Here is a 15466-nt window from a genome sequence, read left to right as displayed (position 1 = left end):
CAGTCCAAACAACCGCCAGCTTTCATCTGGACTGCCACAATGGCTTCTAGGGTAGTCTCCAGTATTCATGCATACTTTCCATCCCTCAGTCCATTTTATATTCTGCCCATATATTAAAGCTCAGCATAATCTGGCCCCTTCCTGCTTTTCTTGCTCTTTATGAGCTAGACCACCCTTGCCCTACTTGACTATACTCCAACTCTGCAGACCTTCTTATAGTTCCTCCAACACAACCCATTCTTTTCTCCCCTTAAAGCCTTCCTACCTGCTGTTCTCTCCCCCTTTAACTCCCCCACGCTCTTCCTCAGGGAAATTCCCATGTAATCTCTTCCTCAGGGAAATCTTCCCTAATGCACCAGACTAATTTGCTTTCAATGTGCCCAAATCACATATAATTTTTGGTGTTATATCTCTCTTCGCACTAAACTGTCGATGCCCTAGAGGCTAGGGACCATATCTGATTTTTTCATCATTGAATCCCTGCTGCTTAATATAGTGCCTGGCACATAGACACTGGGTGTTATTTGTAGAATGAAAGGATGCAAATATAGAAGCAATTTATCAGAAACAGCCCATCATTCTACCATGGCATTGCAGCCGGAATCAAAATACCATGCTATCAGCATAATATCTCATGCTTGTATAAGAGCAAACTATTGTGGGGGTAGGGAGGTTGATGAACTTAAGCAACCTGACAGAAAATAAGAGAAACTCACTAAACATGTAACTCTAATATGCACATCTCTTCAACTTCTCTGCTGATTTGAAGTTTTCACATTTTACATAGTTGTAATCCCTGCATAAGCACTTTTTCCTTTTTTTTTTTTTTAAGTAAGCTCTACATCCAACGTTGGGCTTGAACTCACAACCCCTAAAGAAGAGTTGCATGTTCTACCAGCTGAGCCAGCCAGACACCTCATGCGTAAGCACTTTTAATTCTGCTTTTTTACAAATGTCCACCCTAAATCATTGTCAACTTGTTATGTTTAAAGGTAACTCGGGATTACATCAAGTTAATAGGTCATGATTTTCTTAGCTTTCTCCACTGCTAGGCTTTTTGGTTAGTTCTGATATTGTTATGAATAGTAGTGCTACAAACTCTTCATAAGTAACTTTTTCACGTCAGATTATCTCCTTGAGGAATGCTAAAGTGGAATTGGACCAGCAAAGTATATGAGCAATTTTTATCCCTTCATATAGATAGCCAGAGAGTTCTCATAAGAATCAATGTTTAGTACCATTAAAAATATATAACATAAAAACTAATCCCATGTAGCCCTTCCAACATTGAGTTTTATCTTTGTTTAAATTTATTTCTTGAAGTTTAAAAGATAATAACTTTTATTGAGCTCTTTCTATACACTGGGGATTTCTAAGGATTTGGCATGAATTTTCCCATTCAATAATCACATAAACCTGTAATGTAGATACCATTACCATCTCCCTTTTAGAAAAGAGAAAACTAAGGCTTAGCACTGCCCAAGTTAAGTAAATTGATGAGGTTTAAATGTAGATGTACTGATTCCAGAACCTGAACTCTTAACCACCATAATGCTTGTTAGTGATAGTGGGGTTTTTTTTTTCTGTTTTATTTTATCAAAAGGAATAACTTTTCTGATTTCAGGAGTATGGCATAATGTATTGCTAGAGAGCTTGTTGTTTGTTGAGCTAAATATCTAGATGGACCTTTTGGGGTTGAGAAAAGTCAACTCCCTGGGGTTAGCTTGAGTGGGCCAGGGGGACACAAAGAAAGATCAGTTACTCCAAATAATAAAATGAAAGAAATATGAATTTTCATAGGATGCCCTAGAAAAAGAGAATGAGGCCTTGGTAAGAAAGAAGCGGGGGGGGGGGGGGGGGGGGGGGAGTGGATGAAAAGAACTGAGATGGGATGTTTGCCAGAAACATAGCAGGAGGCAGGGGCCTATTGGAGATGGCCAGTGAGAAGTTTCCAAAATAGTGGAGAATGGATTTCCATTTCTATGAGCTTTCCATTTCTATGTGTGCATTGAATTTGGAGTTGTTTTCTGCTCTGTGCTGTAGCCTTCCATTAACTCTAAAACTTGTGTGCAATTTGGATACACCCAACCATCTTGGTGGTGGGCCATTTGGAGGAATGAAGGGAGAGGACTGGCACATTACGGGCAAGAGGGCGATAGCCAAAGGAACAGGAGACAAGAAGACTGCATCACAGTCTGACCCAGGAGATAGAGAATCAACTCGGAGAAACTGAAGTCTCAGGACTTCCCAAAGTGGTCGGATATGAGACAGGGGCCATTTTTGTATTGAAAGATTGACCTTTAAACATTAAATCGTTTGGAGTTTCCAGACTGTAAACTTTTGGGCCACATTCAAGGGAAAAAGTACTTTTGTTGAGCCACAGTAAAAGAAAAATGATTTATTAGCATTTATCAGCCACCTCCTTGATATATGGTCATTAGCTTCCTTATCTCTTACAATGATGTGCTATAGGGCGCGGTCCTCCATCCTCTCCTCTGTGCACAGATACTCAGTCCCTGATGATATTTCACCCGGTTCCATGCTTCTAGATATCATCCCTTTGTCAACAGTTCCCAAATTTATCTCCCAGACCTCTCTCCAGAGCTCCAAACCCATATATCCCACTTGACATTCCCCACGTGGATATCCAAAGCTCATCTCAAACTCAGCACACCCAGTATTACATTTCTGATATTCCTTCCTCAAACTGCAACACTCATAGCTTTCTCCATCTCAGTGGATGGCAACTCCATCCGTCCTTTCAAGCTAAAACACAGAGTCATCCTTTATAACTCTTTTTCTGTTATATTCCATCTCTAGTATAACAGGGAAGTCTGTTGTTTTTGCCCTCAGGATATATCCAGAATCTGCCCATTTCTACCACTTGTTTTTCTACCACTCTCATCAGAGCCACCATCATCTCTCACCTGGACTGCCATAATAGTCTCTAACAGACCTCCCTGCTTCCACCTTTACCCTGCTAGCAGCTAAGGGTGATCCTTTTAAAACCTGTATAGTAAAAACTTGTTATTCACTCCTCTACTTCCCATTTCATTCATAGTAAAAGCCAAAGTTCTTACAGCAGTCTTCTGTGATCTCCCTGTCCCCCGCCACCCTGCACTGCCCCACCGTTACCTCTTTGACCTCACTTCCTAGTCCTGTCCTCTTGTTGTCTCTCTTCAGCTACACCTGCATCCTTGCTGTTACTGAACAGTCAGGCACCTGAGAACTTTTTCATTGGCTATTGACTCTTCCTGGAATGTCCCACAAAGCATATTCTCTCACTTCTTTTACATCTTTTCTTAAACATCAGACCTTCCCCAACCATCATCCTCTTTTTTTTTATTTTAATTCCAGTATAGTTAACATACACTGTTATATTTGTTTCATGTGTACAATATAGTGATTCAACAAGTCTATACATTACTCCGTGTTCATTGTGGTAAGTATGCTCTTAATCCTCTAAATCTATTTAACCCATACCCACCTCCCCTTTGGTAACCATCAGTTTATTCTCCATTATTAAGAGTCTGTTTTTTGCTTTGTCTCTATTTTTCTTTGTTCGTTTACTTCTTAAATTCCACAGATGAGTGAAATCATTTGGTATTTGTCTTTCTCTGACTTATTTCACTTAGCACTATTCCCTCCAGATTCATCCACGTTGTTGCAAATGGTAAGATTTCATTCTTTTTTATGGCTAATATTCTGTTACACACACACACACACATGCACGCACGCACACACACACACACCATTTCTTCTTTATCCATTCATCTATCATTGGACACTTGGGCTGCTTCCACATTTTGACTATTGTAAATAATGCTTCTATAAACATAGGGATGCATATATCTTTATGAATTAGTGTTTTCATATTCTTTGGGTGAATACCCCATAGTGGAATTACTGGATCATATGGTAATTTTATTTTTAATTTTTTGAGGAAACCCCATACTGTTTTCCACAGTGGTTGTACCAGTCTGCATTCCCACCAACAGTGCATAACCATCATCCTCTTTGAATTGCAATATCTCATCAGTATTTCCAATCCCAGTTTTCTTGCCTTACACTTTTTCTTTTTCCCTTAGCACTTAATCACCTTCTTGCATACTATGTAATTTATTGTTATTGTCTTATCTCCCTCACTCACCACTATAATATATAAGCTCAATGAAGGTAAAGATCTTTATGAACCTTGTTCACTAATATACCCCAAGCACTTAGCATTGTGCCTAAGTCACTCAATGCCTAACTCACTTAATGATAATTATTGGAATAAAAAAAAAGGAAATCTGTCATCCCCAGCAACAGAATGAGAATCTAAGTCCACAATTTTGTACAACATAGGCATTTTCTTTTAGACCAGGGATCAGCAAACTTTTTCTTAAATATGATTAAATATTATAGGCTTATAGGTCATATGGTCTCTGTGGTAACTACTCAACCTATGCCTTTGGAGCTCCAGGGTAGCCAGAGACTGTGTATAAATAAATGGGCATGACTGTGTTCCAATAAAACTATTTACAAAAATAAGCAGCCAACCAGTGGGCTGTACTTCACTGATTCTCCTTTAGACAAAGATATATCTTGGTAAATCATAGCTCTTCATTGGCAGGCTAAACTGCATTCATCTACGTTATCAATTGCCAAAAACAAAATTTTGGAAAGGTGAATGCAAACCTAGCAGAATTACAGATCAGTAGCTTCTCTGTCTGCAGCAGATTGGGCATTCCTTACTCAAAGTGGCCATTGAGCAATACGTGACTTGGAGGTGGGGGGTAGGGAGAAAAATCCTGACATCAGCCTCTTTCTCACTAATGAGTATAGAACACATTATCTGTAGCTTGGGAGTGTCCTCTAGAGATTTCTAATATGCAGAATGATCTACTTCTGAGACCTCTTTTCTCTAGGCCATTAAGTTCTTTGGCAAGCATTGATGATGAATTTCCTGTGGCAAAGAAACCATTTTTATTTTTGTCAGCTATTCTAAAAGTCAATAGGTTGACGCAGTTGGTTATAAAACTATCTGCCAATATTCTGAGGCCCAAACCCTAATCTCCTGCCATGTAGACAATCAGAATGCACAGAATAACCCCTGTAACAAAGAACTATGCAGCCCAAAATATCAGTAGTACTGAGGTTGGGAAGCCATGATCTAGACTATGCTGCTATACTTTTTGTCTGCTTTATACTCCATTGCCAAACCAGGATTCCTAAACCAACAAATGTATCCTTCACTCCTAAGATCCAGTAGCTCCCCATTGCCTGAAAGACCAAGTCTTTCCTTCTCATCCTGGCATTTAAATCCTGAGGGATTTTGCCCACTTATGTACTCATTCCCCAACAGGAACTCAGCTTTTCCCAAGCTTTCATCTGCACCATCTTCCACACACATGCTTTTACCGATGTTACCCCCAAACATGTACCTTGTGAGGATCCTCCCCACATCTCTCCTCTGATCCAAATCTTACTCATTCTTTGAAGCCCACACATGCTGCACACCCCTCTGCCAATGAGTTGGTCTCCTTTTGTACCACTACCTTTAGTACTTATTGTGGGCTCACTGTTATATGGCTCTTCCCTCTATCTTGTTTCCTCAATAACCTCCCTAAAGGGTTCCATATTATATTTCTGGTCTTTCCGTCTCAGTTTAAGGTGTGAAAACTGTATTGTTGTATTGAGAGTTTCTTGTATCAAGAGTCAAATGAGATAAATATAAAAAGTACCTTGTACAGGGCCTTGCACCCAGTTAAGTGCTTGCTCAGAAAACTATAGCATCTATAGAAGCATACAATCGGGAACCCATAGAACATGCTTAATAAATCTTTTAATAGTATTTATGTACTAGAGAGAGCATGCATACAGACTAGCCTGGTATTTGGAACCAACAGCAAAGAAAAACTTGCATCAGAAATTCTACACCAATTAACACGCCTTCATGCTAGAGTGAATCCAAGAGCAGTGGGTGTCACATTTTCTCAAAGTGGTGCCTAAGCCAACCTTTTGCATTTAACAAGTTAATGAATAGCTTATGAGTAACACTTTGCCCACTCTGGCCCTATTTAGAAGGCTGCCAATAGGATAGGATATCAGTATGCCACATTCTGCTTTGCTGGGGTCCCAGCTGTATCCTCCCTAAGTGATTCTGCTCTTAGCAGCTGGGGGGTCTGATATCCCTAGAGAAGTCGGCACCAGTGGGATGAGGCTGCAGAGAGGTCCTGGCCTTTCCCCAAATGGAAGAGAGCCTTGTCTCAGATCCTATGAGAGGAGAGAGTGGGTCATGGTATTCTGAGCAGCCCAGGTTTGGCTTTGGGCCAAGCACTGAGTGGCAAACAAGAAGGAACACATTCCGGGAAGGCAAGGAGCCCTGCCAACACAAAGGCTGCCCAGCAAGCTGGGCCTGCTGGGCGCCAGGTGCTCCTTGGCTCTGTGGAGGTCAGGCACGCAGGCAGATGCACTCGGGTTTCTCTGGATTATCATTTCAGAGGCTTAAACCCCTCCTTCCCTCTCACTTTAGATGGACAAAGCAGTGTTAAACCTCTGTTTCCCCTGGGGTCTAGCCCCTTCTCTCCAAATGAAGGTAGGAGGAGAAAGAGTGTTATGGCCTCCTGAAATCGTACATTGCTGGAGCCAGATTTCTGTAATTCTGTGCCCTAAGAGGCTACCTACAACAAGGGCAGGTCAGGGGGAAAGCCTGGGATTTCTATGTCCTTGTTGGAAGAGAAGCAGAGCTGCCCTCTCTCCCTTTCCTGCACCCTCACTCCCCCCATCCCCCAAACAAGACATGCTTATTCTTCACACCTGCCAGTTCTGCCTCTATACTGGCCTTACTGAAGGTCTGGAGAGCCCTTGGGAATGCGGTCCACTCCACCCCACCCCCATCCTGCTATGAAAGGAGAAGCGAAAGGACCAAAGGGGACCATAGAGAAATGGCCACAGGAGCTTCCCTTCTGCCACTGAATAGACAATGTGCACTGGACTTGGACAGTCCTGGCCCATTTTCACCCGCAAGGGAACAAAGGAAACTGAAGTTTATTCCTCTCCTCCTTGGCTCCAGTTCCTGCTGGACTTTGCTGCCACCTAGTGGTCCAGAAGGCATCTCTTCCCCTTCAAAGAGCCCAGCCTGGGGATCTGGCTTCTGTCCCCGCCTGAGGCAAACAGAAGAGCCCTGAGAAGATTCTCTACCCTAGGACGCCCTGCTTCTGACGCCCAGCAGCCAGGAGAGAGGAGCTGCATAGGTTCATGACCTCACCCAGCTCGACAGGTGTCCTAATGCCAGGTAGGAAGGCCGAGGCTAGCTGGCTGGGTGCTGGGAGCAGGAGGGTGGGCAGTCTTACAGGAGGCCCTGGTGGGGTGCAGTTCTGCCAGAAGTCCCCTCATTCCTGAATGCCCTTTTCACCAGAGCCCCTGCTCCTTTCATGACCTTCTCTCGTTTGGCTACACGCATGTTGCAAAACCCTGCATTATATATTTCCCTCAATTTCTCCAAATTTAAGGCAGCTGTTTCTTCCTTATAGTTAGCTCATTTCAACTTTAAAAAATATGAAGATTATTTGCCCTCTCTGTGATGCTGCTATGAGCCAGCCTGAGAATAATGAATAGGGGGTATATTACCATGTAGATTATCAGCCATATTTTTCTGCATATTATATCCATGGGTTTATTTCCTCTAGCAAAAGAAAGCACTTGGTTTCAAGGACCACCGAGCCTATGAGCTCCAAACTTTCAGATCTCAGTTGGCAGTACTGAGGAATTGTATAAAATCCAAACTCCCTTCTCCTGCCTACCTCTCCAACCTCTGTGTGTGTGTGTGTGTGTGTGCACATGCCCACACACATGTGGTAAAATACACATAAAATTTACCATCTTGATACTTTTTAAGTGTATATTCCCATAGTGTCAAGTATATTCCCATTATTGTGCAACCATCATCACTGTCTCCAGAACTCCGTCCGTCTTGTAAAACTGAAACTCTATGCCTATTAAACAATAGCTTTCACTTCCCTTCCCCCCAGCCCCTGGCAACCACCATTCTACTTTCTGTCTCTATGACTGTGACTATTCTAGGAACCTCTCAGAAGTGGAATCATACAGTGTTTGTCTTTTTGTGACTGGGTTATTTCATTTAGCAGAATGTCCTCAAAGTCCATCCACGTTGCAGCGTGTGTCAGAATTTTCTTCCTTTTTGAGGCTGAATAACATTCCATGGTATGTATATACCACATTTTGTTTATCCATTCATTGGCTAATAGACATCTGCGTTGCTTCCACCTTTCGGCTGTTATCAATAATGCTGCTCTGAACATGGGTGTAGATAGATAACTCTTCAAGACCCTGCTTTTAGTTCTTCTGGGTATATAGCCAGAAGTGGTATTACTGGATAAGTAATTGCTTTTCATGTTTTGAAAACCTGTTTTGCACATTCTGTTTTGCACAGTGGCTGCAGCAAGTTACATTCCTACTAACAGTGCATAAGGGCTCCAATTTCCCCACCTCCTCACCAACACTAGTATCCTGTTTGAGAGTAGTCATCCTAACGTGTATGAAGTGTATCTGATTATTGTTCTGATTTGCATTTCCCTATTGACTAGTGATGTTTAGCATCTTTTCATGTGCCTGTTGGCCATCTGTGTCTCTTCTTTAGAGAAATGTCTATTCAAGTTTGTTTGTTTACCTATTTTTACTTGGTTGTATGTCTTGTTGGCATTGACCTCTCCAACCTCTTTCACATCACTCTTCCACCTGATTAGTACCCAGAGTCATGTGGACAGTCTGTGCAGGGACATATACATCTTTCCTACATTTTGCAGCTATTGATCCATTTTCTGGGAAATTCTCTTTTCTCCTCCCACAGCTGGCCCTTTCACCAGCCTAAATGGCACTTCCGAGAACCTTTCTTGACCAGCCATCCACAGCCAACTCCCTATTTACTCTCATATCACTGTTTCTTTCCTTCATGGAACCTACTCACAATCTGTAGTTACTTTGTTTATTTACATATTTACCTGGAACTTATGTCCACATGGAACATAGGTGCCACAGGCACACAGGGACATTGCCTGACGTGTTCACTGCTCTATCCCCAGTCCCTCACATGGTACCTGGCTCATAGTCTGCGCTTAATATTTACTGAAGGGGCGCCTGGGTGGCTCAGTCGGTTGGGCGTCCGACTTCAGCTCAGGTCACGATCTCGTGGTCCGTGAGTTCGAGCCCCGCGTCAGGCTCTGGGCTGATGGCTCAGAGCCTGGAGCCTGCTTCTGATTCTGTGTCTCCCTCTCTCTCTGCCCCTCCCCCATTCATGCTCTTTCTGTGTCTCAAAAATAAATAAACGTTAAAAAAAATTTTTTTTTAATATTTACTGAATGAATGAATCACTACTAGAGGGGGCATCCTAGGGAAAAAGTGATGTGGCCCAAAATGGAGTTTAACCTCCCTGATCAAGGCTCAAAGTCACAGAAAAGGACACAGGAATTTTCTGGTTCTGAGTTCTGCACTTCAATTGCTGAGTCAGAAAAAAGCACAGGACTATTTGAACCAGGGACATTGCTTGGGATTTGCCCCAGAGAAGTGGGGAAGCATTCTCAGTGTCCACCCAACAGAGGCAGAAGGCTGTGGAGGCTTGCTGTGGCCACTCTTCCCCTTCCCATTATGCCTGAAGTATGAGGCAGCTCAGCTAAAGTCGTGTGAGATTTGCAGAGTACTGAGGATTCCGGGAATGACTTGGGCTCCATCAGTCTCTTGAGTGCTAAATGTGTCAGTAGGATACCCTTCGTGAGTAGTCAAAAGATAAAAAACGAACTTTCCATACCACAGGACACTAGAAAAATCAAATTTTTGTATTTTAAAATATTTTCAAAGGCTAATGCTATGGTGGAACAACCCAAGGATAGTTGAACCAATCTCTCAGGGAATTAAAGGAGTATCAGCCAGTGCAAGCAGGTCTGTACAAATACACAGTTTACAAATGAGCACAACCAAAGGGACATTGGCCCCAGAGGACCAGGCTGGGGAATCAAAGGGAGAAACAGAGACAGGGCCCTCCAAAGCGACAGGCACACTCATACCACTGAAATCCCTGGACCCAAGAGGGCCTCCAGAGCCACCCCACCCTACAGCATGCCTCTAGCCCTTTCTGAGCCTGCGGCACAGGTGGAGACTAGATTCACCAGCACTTTGGCACCGTTACCCATGACTTGGCACCTCTGCTGGCCCCTGATGAGCCCCTGGCTCAACCTGGCAAGGCTCAGAGAATGGACCTATTCTCCCCGCCCTTCGGCAAGGACCAGGGCCGGAAGACACTGGGGCAAGTATTTCCCTGAAGACGTGATGGAAAGAAGTGATGAAGGAAACCAGTGATGAAGCTGGTTCCAAAAAAAGGATGGGGTTTTCCCCACTGTGGTGCTATGGGGAGAATGGAATGAGTTTCACCTGATACATACAGATGAGGTGCAAGCAACCCCCCCAGGCTCTAAGCATAATCCTAGAACCTGCAATGGGGTGAGGATGAAGAGACTGCTAGTCTGAGCTTTGGGACTTGTCACCTGCAGTCAGTCCCTCCAATTCTTGTTTGGGTTTGTCCTAATAGGACAATCATGGCCCCGCAATAAATAATTTCTGCTTGGATTTCTCCCTGATTAACCTTTCAGGTGTCCGAAGGAGGAAAAACAGTGGCTATTTCTGACACCACTCACCCCATCACCAGTGACTTTCCTTTGATACCTCTGACCTCTTCACTGAGGCCCCTCTAGAACCTCCAAAGGCACTGTCTTAGCAGATGGGAGTCCCAGGAAGAGCAGGCAGAGTTCTGAGGCATAGACAAGCTGTTTAGAAAACAGGCAGAAGTGGAGGAATCTCTAAGAGAAAGCTACCACTGTGTCTACTCTTCTCATCCCCTACTTCTCTTGTCCCCAGATATATCAGACAGAACCCCTTGGCCTGGTCCCTGCACTGTACCAGGCCCACCTTGGACACCTCTACCTTATTCATAGAATGGAGAAGCCTCCCCCCATGGCCCACAACATACTTATTTCTGGTGACATGAGTGAGCTTTGCCCTGCAGTGGCCCTATACCATTGTGCCCAACTGCCCAGCCTCACCTCCCGACAGGTTGCTATGGGTCATGGCCTCTCAGGCAGTCGGCCAGGGAGTACAAAGCAAAATCTCAAATCAAAGCCACCAACCTTCCCACCCACCCCAGCCCCAGCCCCTACTCCCCGCCTGGGGGACCTTAGAACTGTTTGAGCACACGAGGGGAAGACACAGTACCAGGTCTGTGACCACAGTGATCAAAGGCCCCGCTCCGCCTGTCTCACCAGGAAGTGGCAGCTCAGGACACAGAATCCTGGACCTCTGCTCTCCTTCACAGCCCCTGCCACCATCCTCTGCTGCAAGTACTGTCCTCCAGATTCAGCCAGCCTCTTTGTGAAGGGCCAGGATAGAGCCTCAGCACAGGGCACAAACGTTCCTCTCTAGCTGGAATCATAGCCACACGTCCTCCTCTCCTTGTTCATAGCTTCCCCCTCCCCCTCCTCTCCCCCAGTCTGCCCTTGGCCTGACAGGGGCCTGGCTCCCGGAACAGAGACTCAGGGGCGCAAGTGAGTGCACAGTATGTTGGGAGAGAGCAGAGCCCCACTGGTGGTTTGGGTTAGAGCCTCTGTCCCACTGAGGCAGTGAGCCGCGTGACAGTTAGAGAGGTACATTCCAGGAACCAAAGCATGGCCTTTGTCCCTCCGGTGGCTCCTAGTGCTCTGCACCTGTGCCAGGCTGTTTCCAAGGAACAAGTTAATTTTCTTTTTTCACTGAAGTGCTTGCTGAAGCTTAGTATACAGAATTTCTCAGCTGTTCCAAGAATCTGGCTCTTTGTCCGAGTCCCCAAATTGTAGGAGCTTTGTAAACAGGAGAGATAAGAGGGGGAGGAGGAAGGATCTGGACTATGTTCCTTCATACTCAGTCTCAGCGCAGCAGCAGCATAAACCACGGCGATCACTGGTGGAACCTTAGCACGCACAGCATTCTTCATGGAGAAGTAGGGACAAAGGCCAGGTGGCTGTTACCTGTACACAGGAGATGCCCACATCAGAGAAAGGGCCTAAAAGGCAGACAGACAGATCAGTAGAACCTTTCTTGCCCCACAAGAGTGAGTCAGGGTGGGATCTGTGCACCCTGCACACTCTGTCCAACCTTGCTTAGGGCCATCAAGCCAGCGCAAGGGCAGGGCCAAGTCCAACCAGGATAACACGCAGCCCGGCCATAGCAATTGGCTCCTATCCTTTACCCTCAATCCCAGAGGCATTAGCAAGAGACAGGGCATCACCTGTGCCCAGGGATTGGGCCATCCCAATTCAGGGAGCATAATTGCTGTTCCAGCCGGGAGATGCGGAATGCCAGATACGATGAGGACATGACCAAGAAGCAGATCCTGGAGAAAGAGAGATAAGAAGGATATCTTATCTAGGAAAAGGGCATTATTAGAGGCTCACTAGAAATAGGAGTGGGGACTAAGCTACTTCCAGTTGTACTTGGAGGAATTAGAGAACTCTTGCCCTTTAGCTACATTCAGGCCTGGACATGTTTGTTCTGAGAGGCCACGTGGGGGTCCTGAGACTCATCCCCATGGAGGTGTCCTCAAAGCCCAGCAAGAATTCTAGGTCCTTAAACTGAGCCCACCCTCCCTCTGACTGGCCACCTTGATCCCGTGCTTCCTTTTCAAGACCACAGAGATCATCCCCTAAGGAGGCAGGTCCACATTCCCCCAGCAAGTGCTGAAGCTGACAGTCAGAACTCAGCCAGCAGAACCAGAGGAAGGTCATGAGGTAAGGTGAGGGGAAGCCAGGGGCTGGCTGTTCATGAAACACCCCACCATACTCACCGCTCTCCTGGCCCTCAGGCCAAATTACAGACACGTCTGGGGTTCCAAAAACTGCTCTAAAGGTAGGTAGCAGGAAAGCTGTGGCTCTCCCCTAGTCTATCTGATGGCCCTCTCCAATTCGGTCAGCCCTCCCCCTCCCCAGTCCTGTGCAACTTTTATTCAACAGTTTCATATCCTGCCAGACTTCATCCTAAATTACAGGGTTGTATGAATAAAAACTGGAGATATTTTGTCTTGCTTCAGAAGGGCCTGCCATGTAGCCTCCAGGCTCCGCCCAGGACTTTCAGTTGACCTGGGAACTCCCCACACACAGAGGCCCCTGCCAGACACCCAGGTGAGCTTGACACCCCCCCCCACCCCCGCCCAATATAGTCACCTACAGCACGAAGATGACCTTGAGGAGCTGGCAATCCCAGAGCCTCAGCTCCCCGTCGCTCCTGGGCAACTCCTTCAGTTTCTCCTTCTCACAGACAGCATTCTCTGTGATAGGGGAGCAATTAGGCATCTTCTGGGGGCAGGAGGCAGGAGCCCAGCCAGCAAGGAGCATGCCCACCTCCCCCCCGCCCCCCCACCCCCCCATTTTCTGAAGCTCCTTGGACGCTGCTTTCCCTTATAGATTTGAAGAAAGTAAGAAACAGCTTTAGGAAGAGCTAGTTGTGACTTTTCCTTTTTGCAGAAGTAGGGGGAATAAAAGCCTGGTCTTTACAAATGTGATCATGGACAAGCCCCCTGAGCTCACCAGAGCCTGGAGGCTTCCTGGAGGGAAAGAAGCTGTCGGTGGAGTCCATGGATGCCTGAGGGATACAAGGGATGTTGTCTGGAAGGGACAGGGACCTGGAGGCAGGGCACACCTTTCTCCACTTCATCTCAGGGATGAGGACTTCCTGCAGAGAAGGCGGGAGAAATCATCTATGACCCTTGGGATCTTACTTGTCCTAAGGGCCCACACTAGGTTTATCACATCTTCTCCAGATATTACCAATATGGAATCCTAGTGAGCATGATGTCAGGTACCCACAAGGGGAGAAACCATTACCATAGCAACCACATGTCTCTCGTATCTGCTCCCTTGCTGTGACCAGCCATTCTTCCAGGGAACAATGTCTCCGAAGACTGCTAGTACAGAACCAGAATGGGATCTAAGACTCGAGCTAACCCAGGTATATGTTCAGATCTGCTGAGTCCAAGAAAGTTCAGCACAATATAATTTTGATGGGATAAGTCCTTCTAATCTGGACTCTAACCCTAAGGACATCACTGACCTTAGCAGGGGATACTTAGGATTCCCATCAACAAAAATGGGAACATCACCTTCTATCCCCTGCATAGAAGTGTGCATATCGTATGCTTGGCTAAACGCTTAATGATTAATGAAGGAGGCTTTAAACACCCTGGGGTCATTTCCATCCGCATCACTGTTCTAGAAACTCAGCTCTGCCTACCCACAACCCCAGCAGCAAAGGAGACTGCTGGGGCTGCAGCAAATCTCAAATGAGTCTGTCTGGGTTCTACAGCGATAGCCTTTGAAGTTCTTCCCTGTGGATATCTCTATCCCCTGGAAGGCCCTCTTGATCCTGCTAAAGGAAAGAGGGTGGGTCACTGGCTCTCTGTCTATACAGAAGTGGGATCCAACCTGGGTGGTGTTCTGGGGGCTGGACATCTGTTCTGCTCAGAAAGTCCACAGAGCTGCCCAGGACCTAGTGGCTCTACATGGTATGGAGCATGGTGGGTCTAGGGGACCCCCTGGCAGAGCGTGGCCACTGGCTCTTGAACCTGGAGCCCAAGTTCTGCATTGTAGACCCTCCTGGGAGGCCCTGAAGCCTCAGAGGCATAGGCTCCCTCATGCCAGCAACTGTTCCTGCCAGCCTCAGCTCTCACCAGAGACTCGCACTCAGGTTCCTCTGGAAATTCTCTTACACTCAGGCTCTTCTTGCTGGAAGGCTAAGGAAGAAAGGGAACAGGGGTCACTTGTCCATTGGAACACCCAAGGTCAGGGGTGAAGAGGTGTTAGTACTCTCCAAGAGAGCTTTACCTCCACATAAGCCACCTTGGGTCAGATGGAGCCTCACTCCCAGAGTTTGCAGGGGCTAATGCTGGAGCAGAGCACAAATCCAAGGCAACATACTTCCCCTAGCTCCTGCCCCTCCCCCACTTCCTTACCGTGGGCCAGAGAGAGCTGTAGGCACACTGGGAAGCAGCCACAAGCTTCTGTCTGTACATCGAGGAAGCCCAATGAGGCCATATACAGGGGATACACAAGGGCCAATGGCCTCAAAGGGACATGCTCACAAGCATAAACACCCAGTCCAAGGACTAAGTTCAGATACGCTGGACCTGAGCCTATTACTCCCCTCTCCCTGCGCTTGGTCCCTGTGTTGGAGAGATGGGCCAACCACTTCCAACAGCCTTGCCCCAAGACCTCAGTCCAGACCTGAGCAGCCTCCCTGGGCCAGCTCCTGCCCCTGAGCTCCATACCTGCAGGTGTGTGCAGACCCTCCTCAGCATGTCATAGACACTGTCCCGGGAAAGCAGTGACACAAAGACATACTGGGACAGAGAAAGAAAACAGAAAAGGGTGGGGTAAGAACAGATTGGGGT

At 46.2% G+C, this 15466-nt stretch overlaps 1 protein-coding gene across 9 annotated transcripts in view; it reads right to left on the bottom strand.

Annotated features, from left to right (window-relative positions):
• Positions 1-9815: 9815 nt before the first annotated feature.
• GRAMD2A (GRAM domain containing 2A) overlaps positions 9816-15466 on the bottom strand; it is a 33456-nt gene continuing 27805 nt past the window's right edge. For 6 of the 9 annotated variants that reach the window (XM_042941509.1, XM_042941503.1, XM_042941506.1 and 3 more), the window contains 6 exons: positions 15344-15415; positions 14747-14809; positions 13608-13752; positions 13249-13348; positions 12314-12418; positions 9816-12053 (listed from right to left, as the gene is read on the bottom strand). In XM_042941509.1, coding sequence (XP_042797443.1) covers positions 12050-12053; positions 12314-12418; positions 13249-13348; positions 13608-13752; positions 14747-14809; positions 15344-15415 — 489 coding nt within the window. In that variant the 3' untranslated portion in view covers positions 9816-12049. Of the gene's footprint in view, positions 12054-12309; positions 12419-13244; positions 13349-13607; positions 13753-14746; positions 14810-15343; positions 15416-15466 lie in introns of those variants that run through there. The other 3 variants (XM_042941505.1, XM_042941507.1, XM_042941508.1) reach the window with 2 other exon arrangements.

This window comes from Panthera leo, chromosome B3, assembly GCF_018350215.1.
Source record: "Panthera leo isolate Ple1 chromosome B3, P.leo_Ple1_pat1.1, whole genome shotgun sequence".
Lineage (NCBI taxonomy): Eukaryota > Metazoa > Chordata > Mammalia > Carnivora > Felidae > Panthera > Panthera leo.
Note: the sequence above shows the minus strand (reverse complement) of the source record. Positions and strands in the feature narration are given on the sequence as shown.